Genomic DNA, 19452 nt, shown 5'->3' with positions numbered 1-19452 from the left:
TCCATGGTGGAGTCACTCCCCTTTGTTATATGTGTGTGTGTGTGCGCTTGTGCCAAAGAAAGGATCCGCAAAAAACAACGAACACATATTTTCTCCATCAGTCTTTAGTGTTGAAATCACAGGTTCTCTTTAACACATTATATCATTTCTCGTTAGTCATTGTGAATTCATCTTATTTAGTATAAATAATTTTATACAGTTTGTGCAATATTTATTATTGGTTATTGTAATATATCGATAGTTCATCTGAATTTATTACTTCATTCCTTTCAAATTCCAGTGGCGAAAACATTTACTTCAGTTGCATTCCTTTTGTACTTTGATTGATACAAATTCATATATCTTCTAACATATAGGAGTTGAGACCAATATAAACAAAGTTCATTGTACTTGTAATTAAGTATGATATTTTAACATGGTATTAGAGCCATGACAACTTTCTTCACCTTTGATTTAAAATTAATCAAATCCACTAGATATATGTGATTTTTGGCTGTGGGTAAAGATGATTAGTCCTGCTTTGCAAGTTGGGCCAACTCATCTCATGAAGGGGCTCAAGTGATTCGACTCACATTGTCTAACATGAAATCAATATTGCTAAAGATCTAGAGCTTGCTCAAAAATGCAGAGAAGTCTTCAAATTGGAATGAGGTACAAATTAGCTCTCTGTGTTTGTCTAAGTTAGAGGTAGAAGATCTGATTTGGTGAACATATGTGCTGGAGCTCGGGACTTGAAGTTTGCAATCCAACTGAATGTCTATGCACACAGATCTCGGCACAAGGTTTACTCAATGTCATTGCACTATTCAAACTTATTGTGGAAGGAATGCAATAAGTATGTCATTGAGCTTTGTGGTTTGATCTAAGCACGACTTATCTGATATCTGTGTGCATGAGGAGTTCAGATCAAATGCAAGGAGGGGCGAGTGCAGTTGTCACAAATCCAAGATGGTCTCTAGGCGAAGTCAAGCTTGAATGCCAGGGAAAGACCCCAATTACTATTGGGTCAATTTGGAGGGTGCTCATCTCGAAGACCAAATAGATATCAACACAATGAAGAGTCCAATCCAATGCAAATCACTGGCTCGAGTTGGGATCTTATGGTCAGTTAACTTGAGTTTGGATCAATGTCAGCTCAAATTGGCATGTTGGGTACTATAGTTTGCAAGCGGTGGGTATTGTGTCAAACAACATTGTCCTCTTGTGGGTTAAAGAATGTCGAGAGAGATTATGATGAAGATTGTGCAGGAGCTAGCTAGGTTGTGATGCACAATGGGATTTTATCATATCCTCTTGATATGTAGGATTTTCGCGTTGTTCCCTGACTACATGGAAGTCACAATGGGCATTATGTATTTGAGGTCATTTTCTATGGAGTCTACCATTTACGTCACAGCTAGACAATGGACACCTTGGTAGAGATTTAGGAGCGACATGATGCAGTAAGGGGCATAGAGAAGCACCTTGACTTGCATTAATTTTTCAAGATATGGTTGTGCTTGTAGAGTTGCAAGGAGAACATGCTTGATAACATTGAAATTCAGGTTTCAGATCCTAAGGACCATTATGCATCTGGAATTGTAGCTTTCTAAAAGGCCAAGAGTTTATAGTGGAATTCAAGGATGTGGATGTGTTGTGCGATTTTATATCTATTGTTTATTATTGTAGTAATTAAGCCATAGATTAGCAACAACAAAAAAGCTTACAGAGAATAGTTTAATGTATTGAAAATCTCATGTTCATTTGTTTGAGAATTTTAGGCAAATTGCATTTGAAATATTCTATTCGAGATGCTATTCAGATTACTATTGGTTCAACTTCTCCTAGTGATTTTCAAAGTTTTACACTATTGCTCATTTGTGGCAGGCAAATTGCCAAGCAGTGCAAAACACCATTATGATGGACATCTCTCGAGTGATGGAATGAATCCTAGAGGAAATTAACTTGAGCTTCGCGATTATACTAGACTTTTGAAGAATGATCTTCGGGATTTCAAAGGGGATTCCTTATTTTTTGTGCATTGGGATTCTTTAGCATTGGCTTCTTTGATAGTTGAGACCTCTAAGTATTCAACGTTATTGAATAAAAGAAATAATTGTATTAATTGTACACTTGAAGTATAAATTTCAATTCATAACAAGGACATTGGAGAGGAGACTGTTGAAATACAAATGGATATCAAAAAACTTGCACATCATAATGTGTAAAGGAGAAAATAGACTATGTCAGAGGAGTTATATTATGTAAAATGATAGTGATGTGTTAGTCGACTAGAGTTGAGAAGCTTGGCCTGATCGCTTCTATTGCATCCTCCCATGGTGCAAATAGACTAAGGTTCTGAGATCTATTAAACAAAAAGAATTGTCATATTTGATGTGATGCAAAAATTTTCAATGATATAAGATTATGAAGTATCCTTCTATATTAAGAGGGAGTCTGACAATTCATTAGAGTTAACCTTGGACAAAGAGAGAGAGCAAATAGAACATATGCTTCAATCAAACTTTCGTTCTTAGTTGTATTGATTCAAAGGGAGTAGACCATGTCAATATGGATTCTTTGGTGATCAGAAACTATAGTAGTGAAAGGACTATGATTAATGGGATAATTTTTCAAGAGTGCTTTCCTAAATGGCGATCTCTATGAAGAGGTCTACATGATGCAACCTCCTAGTTTGAAGGTTGCTGGTAAAGACCATCAGGTTCTCAGATTGATCAAAGCTCTCTATGGCTTGAAGTAGGCCCCTAGGGCACGGTACATAAAAATTGATAAGTACCTCAATGATCAAGGCTTCCAGAGGATTTCTTCAGACTCAAATTTCTACATCAAGACCACTGATAGTGACATCATCCTTCTGGTTATTTATGTGGATGATTTGATCATCACCTACAGTTCGACAACTTTGATTCAAGGAATCAAATAGAATGTATGCTAGTCTTTTCATATGACGAATCTTGGACTCATGCATTATTGTCTAGGTGTCGAGATTTGGCAACAATCTTCTGGTATATTCATCTCTTAGTCCAAATCTGTTAGGGCTTTGTTAGACAAATTCCGTATGTAGAATTGCAAGCCTGCATCTACACCCATGGAGAAAGGTCTCATTATCAGCCAAGTTTGCTTCTCCTCCCCTTGATGATACTACATACAGGCAACTAGTAGGTAACCTCATCTATCTCTCTGTTATCAGGCCTGATATCAGCTTCACAGTCAACTACATCTCATGCTTTATGAAAACTCCGAAGGCTGATCATTGGACGGGAGAAAAGTGTGTGCTTTGTTATGTGAAGGGTACTTTAGATTATGGACTTCTTTATTCTCGTAGTTCTAATCCTAGACTTATTGGGTTCACAAATTTAAATTGGGCAAGCTCTGTTGATGATAAAAAAATCAACTTCTTGATATGTGTTCACTTTGGGATTTAGTGTCGTTACATTGACCACTAAGAAGCAGTAGGAAGTTTCTCTCTTCTACAGAGGCAGAATACAAATGGACAGTCAAGGTAAGTTGTGAAGCTGTTTGGCTTTGTCAGATGCTTGGGGATATGCAGATGTCACCAATAGGACCGCCCACTTTGTTTGTGCATAATGAAGGTGTTATCAAGTTAGCTCGAAATCTAGTCTTCCATGAACAAACCAAGAATGTGGATGTTCACTGTCACTACATATGACAACTGGTTGAAGAGGGGAAAATAGACTTGTAGTATGTTCTTGCAACAGATAGACATTCTCACCAAGCCTCTTGGTCCTGATAAGTTTGTTAAATTCCGAGGACAACTTGGTGTTGTGGATAGAGTAATCATTAAGGGAGGGTATTACGATAATAGATTAACTTCCATTATTAGTTAATGGTTATTTGTTTGTAATCTATTGCAAATATTAGAATTTTTCTAGTATTTAGTTAGATGTAGTTATTTGCTAGCTTTCTTTAGTTTTCTTTTAGCTAGAATAGAATATTTCTATTCTTTACGATTATTTCCTAAGAAAAAATCGCTTTATTCTTTTGTATATATAGACCTCTCAGTCTCTGTTAATAACAAGCAAGTATTTTACCAATTACTTTGTAATATTGTCCATGTCATCCAATTTGATGGCTTCTATTGCAACCCTATCATCCATTGCCTACCTCTCAAAATCAAGAATCTCATCTTAGTAAACTTGGTTTCTCATCTTGACCTATCTAATTGCTATAAGGACTAGTGCCTTCATGTAATTGATTTGGTTGTAAATTTGGCAACTCTAATTAGGATTTGTGGGGATCAATCTTGGCCCTTGATCTTTAATATATCTTGGGCCTTCATTGTATTTTAACATCTATAAAAGGTCAAGGCCTCCTCATTTGTAATTCATTAGAATTAGATTAGAGGAGAGGAGATTAGATTAGATTAGATTAAGCTAGCTAAGGGAGAGACTTTATCAAATTGTTGCTATGATTCTATCAAAGTGACTGACAATTCATCGTTGGTTCTTCATGGTGAATTACTTGATATTGCTTTGAAGTGTTGCATGGTTTCCTCAATCTTTCACTAAGATTAGATTTCACTTAATGTTGAAGTAGTTTAGTTGAATGAAAGTAATTGTGGATGTTTACTTGCTTGACTCGAACAAAATTGGGCCACTAGCCTCTTGCAGATTGTAAGTGTGCCTTGTGTTTTTAGTCGATGATTGGAAGCTCTTAACTTCAATTGATATTCAATCTTTAGTTTGCATACATTTGATGGGATTGAAGAGCAGATATTGATTCAAAAACCATTTGAGTGTTCCTCAAAAGCTTGCACTAGGTGGGCGGTCGCTAGCAAGATTGCATCAAGTAGAGTCCAAGTTCATCCACAACTCCTTGCATTCATATTAGGAGTAAAAGTAGCACTTTAAGTTTGAGTTAAAGTGGAGCGTTGGGAAATCAAGACTATATGTTCATTGCACATTGTGAAGCCAAATCTTTAGAAGCACAAGAGATGATATCCATTGAGTGAACAACGTAAGTACCCAAAGTGATCACCGACAAATCACATTATTTTACTGAGTGAGTATCCACTGTTGAAGGAAGCTTGAAGTCATTTCATGATCTTACTTTGTAAGCTTAGCATGAGAGATGACCTTATATCAAGAGAAGATTGAATAATTAGTGTTTTACTCTAGAGCATTGAGTGTTTGATTCTATATGTAGTATTTGAACAAAACTCACATCAACGCAACCCCCATTCCTTTGATTTCCAGACTTCATTGCCCTTTCAATTGATTTCAGAGTTTGTTGCTTTGTTCCAGGATGTAGATTGTCTTTCTTCCTTGAAACAAACTCTCTCTTCATCTTCATTTTCTTGTTTTCAATTTTAAATTTCTTTTGATTGCAATGAAGTGGCTTTGGAGTGATTTTATTCTAAAATTTAAGATCTGATTGTTAATTTTTCCTCTACTAATAATCTGATTTCCATGTCTCTTTCATGGAGAAATTGATCCCTTTACACACCCAGATCAGATTTGCCATGGTTTTAAATGCCCTTACTCTTGTTGGAAATTGACATGGAGCTTGAATGGGGTCAAGGCTAGAGGGTGGAAAAATGGGGGTTGTTGGAATTAGAATTCTGACACATGGTTGGATTCCAACCTATTGTTGGAATGGAGTTCCCACACCTGGTCGGAATCTGATCATGTGTTGGAATTCCTCAAAATCTTGCATATGTTTTCCCTTGTATTTCATGATTCAACTTGATTCTTGATCTCAAATACATTTTTTCCAATTTGATCTCCATCATTTGATTATCGAATTTCATCATCTGATTTTCATTCTCCCCTTAGTTTTGAAATATGATTTTTTATTATGTCCCCATGATTGAGACTACCTCGAGAGGATAGGGATCGTGAGAATACTTGCTTTATTATTTCGGCCTGTGATGCCCCTCATTGAGCTCTTGTTCATTGAATTTGGAGTTTGCTTGCCCCTTCATTTTAATATTTGAAATTAGGATTACTAATGTTCACTTATAATAATATTTTATTATTATCCCTCTTGCTGGAATAGAGATACATTAAGCCTCTTATTGTATTTGAGGACCGCATGTGAAAAAGGAGTTAAAAGAATGATTTTGGAATGATAATGTGTTAGATGTTGAGAAGGTGAACAGGCAGGGGCAACACGAGTTAATTTTGGAGAACTGTGGCAGATTAAAAAAAGCTTGTGAATGTTTTTGACTGGAAGAAGGCATTAGTAGCAGATGCAGGTTGCTTGCAAAATCCATTTGAGTTGGGCTTTTGGGATGATACCCCCTAAAGCTTACAGCTTTGATTCCAGTTTTATATGGTCTTGAAGCTATCAAACAGTTGGGAGTTGACCAACCTATAGCAGTGTCTTGGAAAGTATATTGAGTTGCCTGGATTCATCAAAGATTGCATGGATGGGTGCATGGCTGAGGGGTTGGGTATTGCAGATTGGTTCTATCTTCATTGCAACCATTATCTTACTGTATTGGCACCACAAAGTATTACGTAGACCCCTCCTATTCCCTCTAAAAGGCTAACGGTATCACATTGACATGTGCTGGCAGGATTTGGTTATTATTTGGGCGACACAATATGTAATCAAAAGACGTTGTGATTGGGTATTACCGCAACGTAGGTCTAGTTCAGCATGGGATCATTGATTTTGAGGAAGAGGTAAACACCATTACACTTGATCATGTTCTGCAGCAGATAACATTGGGAAGGAGGATACAACTGGTTACACCAACAGAGGAGTGCTGGTACAAGGCAATAGGAGAGTACAAATACACTAGAAGCAACAAGATGTGTTGACACTAAACAACACTATTGGAACTTTCAGCACAAGCTTTGCCATGAGCTTCCTTACACAGGTCGGTTACACCATCCTTGGTTATAAGTTGTAAATTTCCTTGCTGATGTACGCATGAATTGCTAGGGAATAAAAACTGTTGCTCAATGCATTGTTTAATTGAAATAGAAGCATATTGTTACTTTGTGCATGTTTTTAAAATTTTTTAAGTAAGCCTACAACAAGAACTATAATAAACACATACATAGAGAACTCAAAAACACAAAAATCAAAGAGAAGGAACTTAACAGTGCCAACAGGAAAGTGAAAGTAAAACTAAATTAAACCGATAATGACTGGGGTGGGCCATTTCAGTGGTATCAAAGCATTGAATCTTGCCATCCTATTGGAGAAATTTATGCAAACAGCCAGGGAATAACATGACAGATTGGAGGGTATAGCCATTGACACACCATTATAATCTGAGGAGAACTATAGCATGTTTTAATGCAGGCCCAGAAGAGGAAAACCAGGAAGAACAATTTGTTGCAGCTGAAGAGTCTTTTGACAATATGAGTGATAGGAATGCCAAGGACCCAGGAGAAGGAAGATTCCTGTAGACATTGGATACCATAGCACAGGGACAGCGATTAGCTGAGCAAAGAGCACAAGAAACAAATCAGTGCATGGATGTTTTAATTCAGATGATGGCTAGACAGATGGGCGTTAATGTGAATGTAAGTGGGAACAATATTGGCAGTGAAGGTACGGACAATGCTGAGAACAATGGAAGAAATGGTGTAGCAAAAGATGGGGGAAATGGTGCAGTGAACAATGGTAATAATAATGGGGAGCAAAATGGACAGAATGATGGGAGAGCACATGTGGGTGATAACTTTGAGCAGGTACCTAAGCCAACAAGAAAGATTTGTTCAAGACCTATTGTACCCACTTTTCCACCTAGGATTCCAGCACAGCAGGAACAAGAGCTGCACACGACAGAGTTGCAGGCCCAATTTAGGAGAGATCATGAGAGTGGTGGAGATGAGTGTGTGACCTCTATTACTTTCAGGGTTTACATGGATGTGAGGCGGAAACACGTGCCTTGAACAAGAGGGAGAGGACATTATTTTGATCTACAAAAGGAAGTAGACTTTCTTTTGCTTATTTTGATGGATACAGGAACACTATTGCTAGGGCATGTGTACAAAAAGTAGATGTATTTTCAGTTGAACCCATTGCTGAAAGAGAAAGCCATTAAATATGCTGTATTACACTGGGATGGTTTAGCACATGAATGGTGGCATCACGGTATGGTCACCATGGGCCATAATCAGATTACTTCTTATATTGACTTTACAGAGATCTTGATAGAACGTTTTGATAAGAAAGATCCCAAATTGCACTTTAAGAAGTTGGTACAACTTAAAACATGGGGTACAGTTATGCATATATAGAAAAGTTTCAGTGGCTCCCAGTATTGGTTACCGATATATCTACAAGGAGGCTACTCGTTATATTTATGGATGGACTTGTTGAGCCATTGAGACAATGGATTAAGGGCTTAAAATCCAACCACCTTGCAAGAAGCCTGTAAGAAGGCTAGGGACATGGAGCCTTCATCTTCTAAGGATAAATTTTATTCAAGTGGATCTTGTGCAAAATTTGACAAAGATAAGAAGAAATTTCAGAAAGATCAGCCACCTAAGAACAAAAAAAAACAATTAGACAATGATCAGCTCAATGAGCTTTACGGGATTATGTAGATTCTACCACCGCTTTGTAAAAAGGTATTCACAGTCAGTAACTCCTCTTACAGATTTGACACAGAAGGATGCTTTTGAGTGGACTAATAGATCACAACAGTGTTTTGATAGGTTTAAGGTGTTGATGAGTTCTTGCCCTGTTTTAGACACCCTAGATTTTAACAAACCATTTGAACTTCATTGTTATGCCTCAGGAGAAGGAGTTTCTGCGGTTTTGATGCAAGACAAGCATCCAATTGCTTTTGAGAGTAGGAGGCTGAGAGGTGGAGAGAAGAGTTACAATATCTACGACAAGGAGATGTTAGCTATCATGCACACATTGGCTAAATTCAGACAATATTTGATGGGCAGAAAATTCGCAGTCAAAACTGATCATAACAGCCTAAAACATTGTCTTGGGCAAAAGGAATTGAATGATAGACAATAGAAATGGGTCAGCAAACTACAGGCATATGACTTCAACTTTGTTCTTGTTAAAGGTAAGAAAAACATTGTTGTTGAGGCCTTGTCTTGGAGACCACATTTGTGTGCTATTGGGGCAATATCAGATGATTGGAGAGATGATTTTAATAGAGTATGCAAAGGATGAGTGGGCTACAAGTTTTAGTGATGACACCTCACAGAATGAGAGGTTTATAATGATACATGATATTATTATGCACAAAAACAGGATATGGCTAGTACCAAGATCTGCAGTTAAGCAGAAGATTTTTAAGGCCTTTCATGACTCTCTTATGACAGGGCATTAAGGATAGTTCAAAACATACAGGCAAGTAAGGGAGTGCTTTGCATGGACTCAAGTCAGATGTTTTGAAACATGTGAGAGAGTGCATGGTCTGCTAGCAGAATAAACATGAGCACTCCTTCCCTGGTGGTTAAGTGCAGCCTTTGCCCATTCTTGTGATAAATGGGATAGTGTGTTGATGGATTTCATGACGAGCCTACGTAGGGTCCAGGACAAGGATTGCATTTTTGTGGTGGTGGATCGTTGGGAAAAACTTGCACACTTCTTTGCTATTTCGTAACACATTCAATGGTACAAGTGGTAGAGGTATTTTTCAGAGAAGGTTTAGATTGCATGACTTGCCAAGTACCATTGTTAGTGATTAGGACAAGAGGTTCATGAGTCTCTTATGGTAGGAGCTCTTTAGACTTTGTGGGACTGAGCTTACACACAACATTAGTTACTACCCACAGCTAGACGATCAGACATAAATAGTGAATAAATGAATAGAGGGATACGTAATTACGTCATAGGGCAGCAGAGGGCATGGCTGAAGTGGTTGCACCTTGGCAAGTTTTGTTACAACACCACCCCTCACATGTCCATATAGATGACACCATTCATGGCTCTTTATGGGTATGACGGGCCTAATTATTTAGATATGCGTTTAAGTGACAACAGGGTGCCTAGGGCCAGGGAGTTTGTACAAGAGAATTAGGATATTATGAGGTTCTTGAGGGAAAATATGTTGAATGCACAAAACCAACAAAAGCAATATGCACACTGGCATAGAGTCGAGCGATCTTTTGAGATTGGAGATATGGTCTATTTGATGTTACAGCCCTACCCACAATCCTCCCTTAAGAGGAGCAAAGCGGAGAAATTGAAGCCCCATAATTTTGGACCTTATCGAGTTAATAGGAGGATTAGCAACGTAGCATATGAGCTGGAGTTACCTGCGGACAGAAAACACATTTATTACATGCATCACACCTCAAAAAGGCATTGAGACTCAATGTGGCACCTTCAGCAGAATTAGCTCCTTTATGTGAGGAGGGGAAGTTGGTATTGGAACCCGAGGCTATTTTGGACGAGAGAGTGTAAACTCCAGAAGAGGACCATTAGAGAATATTTGGTGCAACAGATTTGCTGAGTGAGGATGCAACATGGGAGAACGAAACTATTTTGTAGCATCTAGGACTGAGATTGCTCGAGGCCAAGCAATTTCAAGGGGGGTGGACTGTAATGTCCCTGTGATTGAGGCTACCTCTAGAGGATATGCTGAAAGCCTTATCTGGGTTCCAAAGGCTAAGCAATGGATGTAAGAAGGGATCATGGGAATAATTGCTTTTTATTATTTCAGATTGTGATGCTCCTCGTTGAGCTCTTGTTCATCGAATTCGGAGTCTGCTTGCCCCTTCATTTTAATATTTGAAATTGGGATTACTGATGTTCAATAATTTTAATATTCTATTATTATCCCCATTTCATGGAATAGAGATACGTTAAGCCTTTTATTCTATTCCAGCACCGCATGTGAAGAGAGTTTTTAATTAAGTGCAGTGCTTAATTAAGAAAGAATTAAAAGAATGATTTTGGAAGGAAAGAGCAGTAAATGTTGAGAAGGTGAACAGGCAGGGGCAACGCAAGTTGAGTTTGGAGAATCACGAGCAGATTAAAAAAGACTGCAAATGTTTTTGACTGGAAGAAGGTATTAGTAACAGACACAGGTTGCTTGCAAAATCCATTTGATTTGGGCTTTTGGGACGACACCCTCTCAAGTTTACAGCTTTGACGCCATTTTTATATGGTCTTGAAGTTATAGAACAGAGTTGGGAGTTGAACGACTATGGGTTCTTTGGAATCAATAAACTTGTGTTTTCCTGTGTTTGATTTATTCTCTTCGTATTTGTTCATTATATATTGTGTTTTGCAATGGGATGGATTGGTTTTACTGTTTACATGTCTGAAAATGGCACTACAGAGATATTAGAATTGTTATCATTATCTGGGCATGTTCGGGCATGTTTGATGGAATACGTGTAAATTTGCATCATCCTTATATGCATACATGGGCAGTGCCATTTTTGGTAGTGATGGTTGTACTTTGTGGGATTCATATATGCCAATGTTTTGAGTGGATTCATTCAGTTAATTTCTATAGAAATTGTCTAATTTATTAACAGTACTTTTTGTTTTTATTATGTGAGTTTTTGGTATTTTCTTATCTCTATATTAGTTGCAACCCCTGAGAGGTGTTTTGCAACTTATGCATTGATAACCTGGGAAGTTCCCTAAAATGAGAGTTACTTTGTTCCCTTAGTAAACAAAGTACACAGTTAAGTATGCAAGGTTGAATGTTTATATTAATTTCTTGATGCTAACCTACAATTTTCATTATGGTGCAGATCCTTCTATTTTCAGCAACTTTTGATGAAAATGTGAAGCAATTTGCAACAAGAGTGATTTCAGAACCAAATCAGGTGTTTGTGAAGAAAGAGGAGTTGTCTTTAGATGTCATCAAACAGTATTGTGTGAAATGCCCAGATAAACTTGCTAAAGTTCAAGTGCTGAGGGATAGAATTTTTCCACTTGCTGAAAAGCTTGGGCAGTCAATAATTTTTGTTCGCACGAGAGAAAGTGCAAGCATGTTGCACAGTCAATTAGAAGCAGAGGGTTACAAGTGTACTTCTATCCAAGGAGGTCTTAAGATGGAGGATAGGGATCGTGTAATTAAGGAATTCAGAATGGGACTGACAAAGATCCTTATTGCAACTGATGTGCTAGCACGGGGTTTTGATCAAGCACAGGTTTTCCCATTGTGTTTATTTGGACTTTTCATTTGATGTTCTTCTCAGACAGATATCAATTTTTTGAATTATGTGTTATATCCTTAGAGGCTTAAAGAGGTTAGTAAAGTAGTTATTATTTTAACCAAGCACATGTTATGACAGGTAACCTTGGTTGTCAATTTTGATCTTCCTACCAAACATACTCCTCCATATGACCCCGATTATGATGTATACTTGCACCGTATTGGACGAAGTGGGCGTTTTGGTCGCAAGGGTGGGTCTCTCTCTCTCTCTCTCTCTCCATCCCTCCCTCCCCAATCCCCCTCCCACCAAGTGTTTCCCACATGGATGAATTTGTATTTAGTGTTATCAAAATGTCACAAATGTACTCTCTTTTACAGGAGCTGCTTTCAATTTCCTCACTGATGAAAAAGATGAGCAGACAATGAGCAAGATTGAGAGGCATTTTCAGCGACAGGTTGCTGAGGTAATTTTAGTAGCATCTTCATTCCTTCTTGAGCTGCAAGTTGAATTGTGTCATTGGTTTTTAGATTTTCTTTTAATTTGCGAGGAACTTTTCTATTGATGTATCATTAAATGATCACAAACTGGTGCTATAATTGTTACCGTGCAGGTGCCTTGGGATGATGAGGAAGCTTTTGAAACTGTTTTGAAAGATGCAGGGCTTGCTTAGAAAATAAATGTTGCTATAGTAATACAGAATTACAAGTTTATTGGTGTTTCAGCTTGTAAGAATAATTTTGGCTTTTATTCAAAATTAAAATGATACTTTTAAATAAAATGCTATTCAAGTCAATTTATGGTGTGCTGATATATAATTACTGCATGATTAAACAATTGGGGTTTTCTTGTGCAAAATATCCTCCAGCACACAAATCCATGATGTTATATTGATCCATGCATTTGTACCTTATCATGAAACTAACATATTTGTCTGTTAAAAATAACAACCAGACAGCTTTTGAAGAGCACATGATTATATTGAGCAGCTGAAATCAACAATTATGTACATGAACAAAATAACACAAGATTTACGTGGAAACCCAATGTGGGAGAAAACCATGGTAAAATAATTGTTTTTATATAAACTGTTTTTTTACAATGGTTTGTAGGCTACAATCTACAAGAGGCTCCAACCCCTATATTTATGAGCACCAACTCATTGGATTCTCCAACTCCCACGCTTTGCAAGCACCAGCCTACTAGAAGCACGAAGCCCCACTGCTATCTTTGTGAGCACCAACCCACCGCACTCAAACTTCTTTTCACCTTTTACAATGTTGCTTTCTTCAACTGATAATGGACACTTCTATTGCACACTTCTTTTCTTTAATCTGAAACTTCACATAATTTTATACATTCTTCTCGCTTCTTGAAGGCAGCCAATAACACTCAACTTTACTAAAATACATATTTATATATCAGGTAGAAATATGATTATATAATTTCTTTTCTCCATACATTTACTCTATATAATTGACAATTCCCTCTCACAGAAAAATATATAAATCAGATCAACAATTGAATATATCTATGTTCCCCCAAGTTTCCAGGACGGGGACGGCAGGGGACAGCAGGACAGCAATTTTTTTGCAATTTTGGGAAATGTTGGGGGGGGGGGGGGGTTGGGTACGGCAAATGGGGACAACAGAAGTGACATTTTTGTTTTTTTTTTTAACTTCTGTGTTATAAAAAATTGGGGACGGATGCAAGTCCCCAATGAAGTCCCCGGGACAGGACGTCTCCATCCCCAAAATACTGACTTTTTTTAGGGGGGGGGGGGGGGGGACGCATCCCTGGAGAACAAAGGAATATATATATTTCTTTTGTTTATACATTTACTCTATATAATTCACACTTCTCTTTTTCAAATGAATATATAAATCTGATTATATATTTTTATATTGTTCTTCTTCTATTCTTATCTGACTTTACATATTCCTTTGTTGTTACCACTCTATACTCCTTATTCTCTTCTACTTTCCAGTCGCTTACTGTATTTCCTTATTTCATTCTTGCCGCTGACTACTCTTCTTTTTCTTATGCTTTTCTTTCTTATTTTCTCTCATCCATCTGCCCACTTCCTTGTTTTCTTCACACAAACTGTCGATTCTTATATTTTGCTCATTACACCCACTTTTACAAATAGACAACTCTCCTTTATATCTTGAAAACGAAAGTCATGCCTCTTGGCAAAAGAGACATCTCATATCTTTTCATTATAATTTTTATTAATTATATTCTTTTATTATAATCGCACATTACTAGAATACTTTCCCCCCTTTTTTTTAATATCATGTTAACACTTTATATGAATCGCTGAGGAATATATTACTGCTGCATATTATTGTTATATAAAGCCCTTGTTCCTTTGGTTTAATCTCCACGTATTCGTGCAGTTGTTAGTCTTCATTTATCTCCCATAAGAACCTCTATATTGTTCGTACATATAATTTGCTATGCTTATTCTGCCAGCGATGCTACACATAAATATTCCAACTTGCCAACCATATGTGATGGCTCTGTATATTGTGATCACTGTAATCCTTTTGTGTTGGGAAAATGGCACATCACTTGTTACTGTAGACTCAATTTCCATTGGTGTAGATAAGTTTATTAAATATGCGCTTGCCGTAAACTCTTTATATTACATTGTTGTTGGATATGTATATTTAAAATCTCTGCAATATATTACTAATGTTGTCGTAAGTGTATTTTATCTGATTTCATTGACTTGTCAGGGTTTTGGAGATTTATATCTGTATAGAGTCTTCGATGACATCTTTCTTCGAAAACATTCCTCTATACTTCTATGTCTCTACGTTTCCATAAGGTCTTCTATTTCAACGTCACTCAAATTTAGGTGAACCTTTCATAGAATTAGGTTGTTATTAGTATTACGATAATAAATAGGTTTCTATTATTAGTTCCTGCCTTCGGCAGGTAACTATTGTTTTCGTTGAATGCACTTGTATTTTTTTTGTCCAATCAAATTTCAGAAGAATTTTTGAACATATTTGCATATGATATAGTTTGATAATTTTCATATATTTATCAGAATTTTATAATACAAATTATTTACAATCTTATTGATTCCAACTTTAATTCCAAAAAAATGTCATCATCGCTTTAAATACTCTTCGATATTTTCATCACAATTTATTTTACATATACTAAGGCGGCGAAACTTTAAAAGCACCGTTCATTTTGGAAATCTGACCGCAGCCCAAAACCGCTTCCGTCGCAAACGGACAACAGTTGAAAACCACGGCCACAAATTGGCATTCGTTCTTATCAAAAATTTTAATACAAAAACAATTTCCACGATTTGACCATCTTGGCTTTTCCAACTGGCGGTGGATAAATTTTTTTAATTCTTGTTACAGAGACGAGATCCGAGAGGTAGAGCCAAATTTGGGTGTATGTCAAATAAATAGCAGATTTCACTAATGTAAAGTTTGCTGGGTCCAACCGTTCGTGAGTATTTTGCTCTGAGTAGGAGTTAAGCTGTCCTCCTCTCTACACCTAGAGTTTGGCGTTTTTTTTCCAAATAGCTTTTTAAGCTTCTTCCTCTATAGTTGATTTTTCTTCGTTTGGTCTGAGTCTACGTGTCATTTTAAGTGGTTCCTGTACTTGATTACACGTTAGATAATTAGGAAGTAGACATTTTTATTTATTTATTTTTAAAAACATATATATAATTTTATTTTGTCAAATTCTTACTTCAGGTTTTACAGAATGTTATATAGAAATTTCAAACTATTCTTATTCTTATTATTTTTTGTTTTTTTATTCTTAATTAAAGTCAAGAGTTTGTCGCATTTAGGTATATATTTTATGTCGATACATTCAAAAATATTCTAAAAAGATATTTATAATTGTCCATTAAGTCATGTTTTAATGTTTTAGACACTAATTATGATTTGTTGTGATATAGACACTAACTTTCAAGTTATAGTTATTGATGCAATATTGTTAAAATCGTTGACATAAAATAAGCAATTGTTGTATCAGCGATTACAATATACTCAATTATGGGTGTTTGTTTTTGTTAGATTTTATTGTGTTTTGAATTTTGTGGTAATGCTTTGGAGTATTTGTTTCATCAAAATTACAAAACTTTAAATTTATAACTAAAAAGTCAAGAGATAGGTCATTGTTGTTTATAGTTTAAATTGTGTGAAAGCTTTTTATATCCAATTTATAACAATGCTCTAAAATTTGAATTGTGAAAATCTACTATCATTAATATTGAGGGAAATTCACATGGCTTGTACAAGATAAATATTTTAATTGGTGTTCATTTTATTTTATCATTAAACCATTCAAAAATTAATTTAAATTTTGTGAATTTTTATTGACATTAATGACTCTGAAAAGTACATTGGCATGCTTGTGTTCTGTATGTTTTGGGTCTCTTCCATTAGATTGTCCATTATACAAAAAACAAGTCTACAAATGGCACATTATCACATTATAATCATATGACAACCTTTTTGTATTTCACATGAAATATCCCCGACAGGATATTTGCTTCTTAAACACCAAAAAACTTAAAACTTCAATGATTAGGCATTTTGTCAAACAGTTAGCAAACAGGAATGATGATACCAAAACTCACCCGTTGGACTAATGGAACTAATTCAATAGGAAGAAGAATTTCTATTAGAATAGACCTGAATAACCAATTCCCCTTGTTTCAATGACAATCCATCTTGGAATGAATACTACAAATTAGTTTGGAAGAGGCATTTCCTATTTTATAAAAAATAATCAGAGGAAACATCAAAAGAACCTGAAACCCGAGCTATATCTGGAGCGTTGTCAGCAACCTTTCTCCCTTAAATCGGATTCAGATTATATAGTGACTAAATCAGAATGGGGAAGTCAATGCTTCTGCTTATTAGTATTGGTTGATAGATGGAAGAACTAGTCTGCAGATTTCACAGTTTGCCCTTGACTAGTTCCATCATTCCCTCATACTGCGATCTCCTGCAAATTCATACCTTCTCCTGACGTGGCAGAGCATAGATTGGATTGGCAATGATCTGATAATCGCCTTTTCCTTTAATTCTTGATATATGTTTGAAACTACCGCTGATTGGCCTGAATTCGGAGGATATCAGATGCGAAATTTGAATGTAATTCGCAACCTTTTTTGATACCCGTTTGCACGATTTCCGCTAGATCCAAAGGAACTCGTAGTTATTCCCTTAACCTACAGAATGTTCCTGCGATTTTCGGTTAATATTTTAACTCCCAAAGGGTAATCGGATACTAACGACCCTTGATTCGTCTTCTGTCCTGCTTCCAATCCGTCCATCCTTGTGCAGTGATCTCTATCCTTCAAACGGCGCCCATCGAATCCAACTGTAAGGGATGGCGCTATGATTCTTATGAAAAAAAACGACGAGGTAATTGGTATTGCTTAAAGTGCCTTCACTGCTCGGATGCTCCTCTTAACCGCGGAACTATGTCAATGGTGTTTGGGAATCCTTGTGGCGGTCAGGTTTCCAAAAATGCTCCAGTCTTTAACACCTATGCTGGACGTTGCTACACTTCCTTCTCGGCCCTAACTCGTCTGGGTCCTTCCGCAAGGAATTAAGATATTCAACTCGCACCTTCTAGTTTCTGTGATGTCAACTGATCCTCGAACAACGACTGGAATGCATGAGGAAAGGCGTCTAGCATTTGCTCCTGTCGAGTGGAATCATGACGATGTACGGTAGTGCTGTCTGATTTAAATATTGTTGTGCAATGAATGTTCTCAGATCTATCCGGCCTGATTTCATGAATAATGCATCTCCATGATGTTCATGAGTGCTTCACCGTTGGGGCTCGTTCTTCCATTCTCGAACTATTCGCACTACGATCTTTAACATAGAATGCTGAAGAATTTCCCTAACTCTTGCCAATAGATCCTAAGGAAGATGATGAACCTCAAACCTTGCAAAAACTTCGAATATCAATTTCTCGGAATGATCCTCCAAATTTGGCCTCGGGCCACAAAATCTGCCCTGATGAAATGACTGAATGTCACCTCCAATCTGCAATAATTCAGATGATATTTCACACCCTCAAAATTGCGTACCAATTGAGAGTTATCGTTCTCAATGGCCAACTGTGACAATTGTCGAAACCCTAGGTTCCACAATGCACCTGTGATTGAATCACAATCTGAAAACAAGAGAGATAACACAACTGCTTGATTCGAATGGAGCCTCGGGGTGCCTATTTATTCTTTTCCCTCCATCTTCTCCAGAGACTTCTAGAACATTTTTGATCTTATCCCTCGAGTGACTTTATTAAATACTCCAAGTCACTTTATTAAATATAAAGTTACTTATTTAATAATTATTTATTTAATTAAAATAACTAATTAGTCGTCCTTGGACAACCATTAATTAAATTAATTAAATCGAACTGTCACCAGAAAATTGGGGACATGACAGTCCGCCCTTCCTGAAATTGCTTGTCCCCAAGCAATGGCTGAACCATGAACCAATCAGTATGCCTGGGTCCCAAATGTAAATCTGTGTATCATCCCAATCCTCATCATACTCCTGTGGAGAAATCATCAATACCAGTATCTGAGAAACTGTACTCAACATCCAAACAACTGACAACTCTGATGAAATCATCTGTAAACCAACTGTAGATGCTGGTAGAAGAAAACATTTTGCGAAACTCAAGCCAACTGAAACATCAACTCTATCAAAACTCAAGCCCCTGTCAAAAAGACACCTGCACCCAACTGCACTGTAGATATGACAATAGCCATAGGTACCTGAATCATTGCCATCAACTCCAATCTCTGAAAAATTGCTCCGGGCGTGTCGATGCTGCAGGCTGAGTAACTTGCAACTACCAATTTTATTTTCAAAATATGGTGCCAATCTATCCCGTAATGGATGATAAGAAACTGGAGCCAATCTACATCTGCGTGAAATAAAATCTTCTATCTCTGTGTCAAAAGAAAAATGATGAGCGTACCCTACCATATAAAGCCAGTAAGAACCTCCAAACTCTGCTGCTGGCTCATCATCACTGAACTGGGAATCAACAGATGGCTCCATTTTCTGACTCCGAGTGACTGTAGGCTGGATAGGATCCTCTGCATTTTGCTCAACAAACCCCTCCTCAAGATCCCTGTGAGGTAGCATAGTAGAAAGGATCCTTATAATCTTCTCAACCAATCTGCAAATAACACTAGTATCTTGGATGAGAACACCTTCTGTCACCTTATGCGAGTCTAACTGAACACATGCACTATCCAACAAATACTTCATGAACGGTTCGGTGCAGTAAAAATTATATGAGGAAACATCAATATACTTCCCTACACACCACAACTGATCCTCCTGTGAAGGTGGCATCCCCCACT

General features: G+C 37.0%; 1 protein-coding gene across 2 annotated transcripts in view; it reads left to right on the top strand.

Moving 5' to 3' along the window:
* Positions 1–12864, top strand: part of LOC149562701 (DEAD-box ATP-dependent RNA helicase 38-like) — a 66908-nt gene extending 54044 nt beyond the window's left edge. For both annotated transcript variants that reach the window (XM_089826140.1, XM_089826141.1), the window contains 4 exons: positions 11664–12065; positions 12210–12321; positions 12449–12534; positions 12682–12864. In XM_089826140.1, coding sequence (XP_089682266.1) covers positions 11664–12065; positions 12210–12321; positions 12449–12534; positions 12682–12741 — 660 coding nt within the window. In that variant the 3' untranslated portion in view covers positions 12742–12864. The remainder of the gene's footprint in view (positions 1–11663; positions 12066–12209; positions 12322–12448; positions 12535–12681) is intronic.
* Positions 12865–19452: the final 6588 nt, after the last annotated feature.

Source organism: Cupressus sempervirens, chromosome 4 (assembly GCF_028749045.1).
Source record: "Cupressus sempervirens isolate cs-2001-9-10 chromosome 4, ASM2874904v1, whole genome shotgun sequence".
Classification (NCBI taxonomy): domain Eukaryota; kingdom Viridiplantae; phylum Streptophyta; class Pinopsida; order Cupressales; family Cupressaceae; genus Cupressus; species Cupressus sempervirens.
Note: the sequence above shows the minus strand (reverse complement) of the source record. Positions and strands in the feature narration are given on the sequence as shown.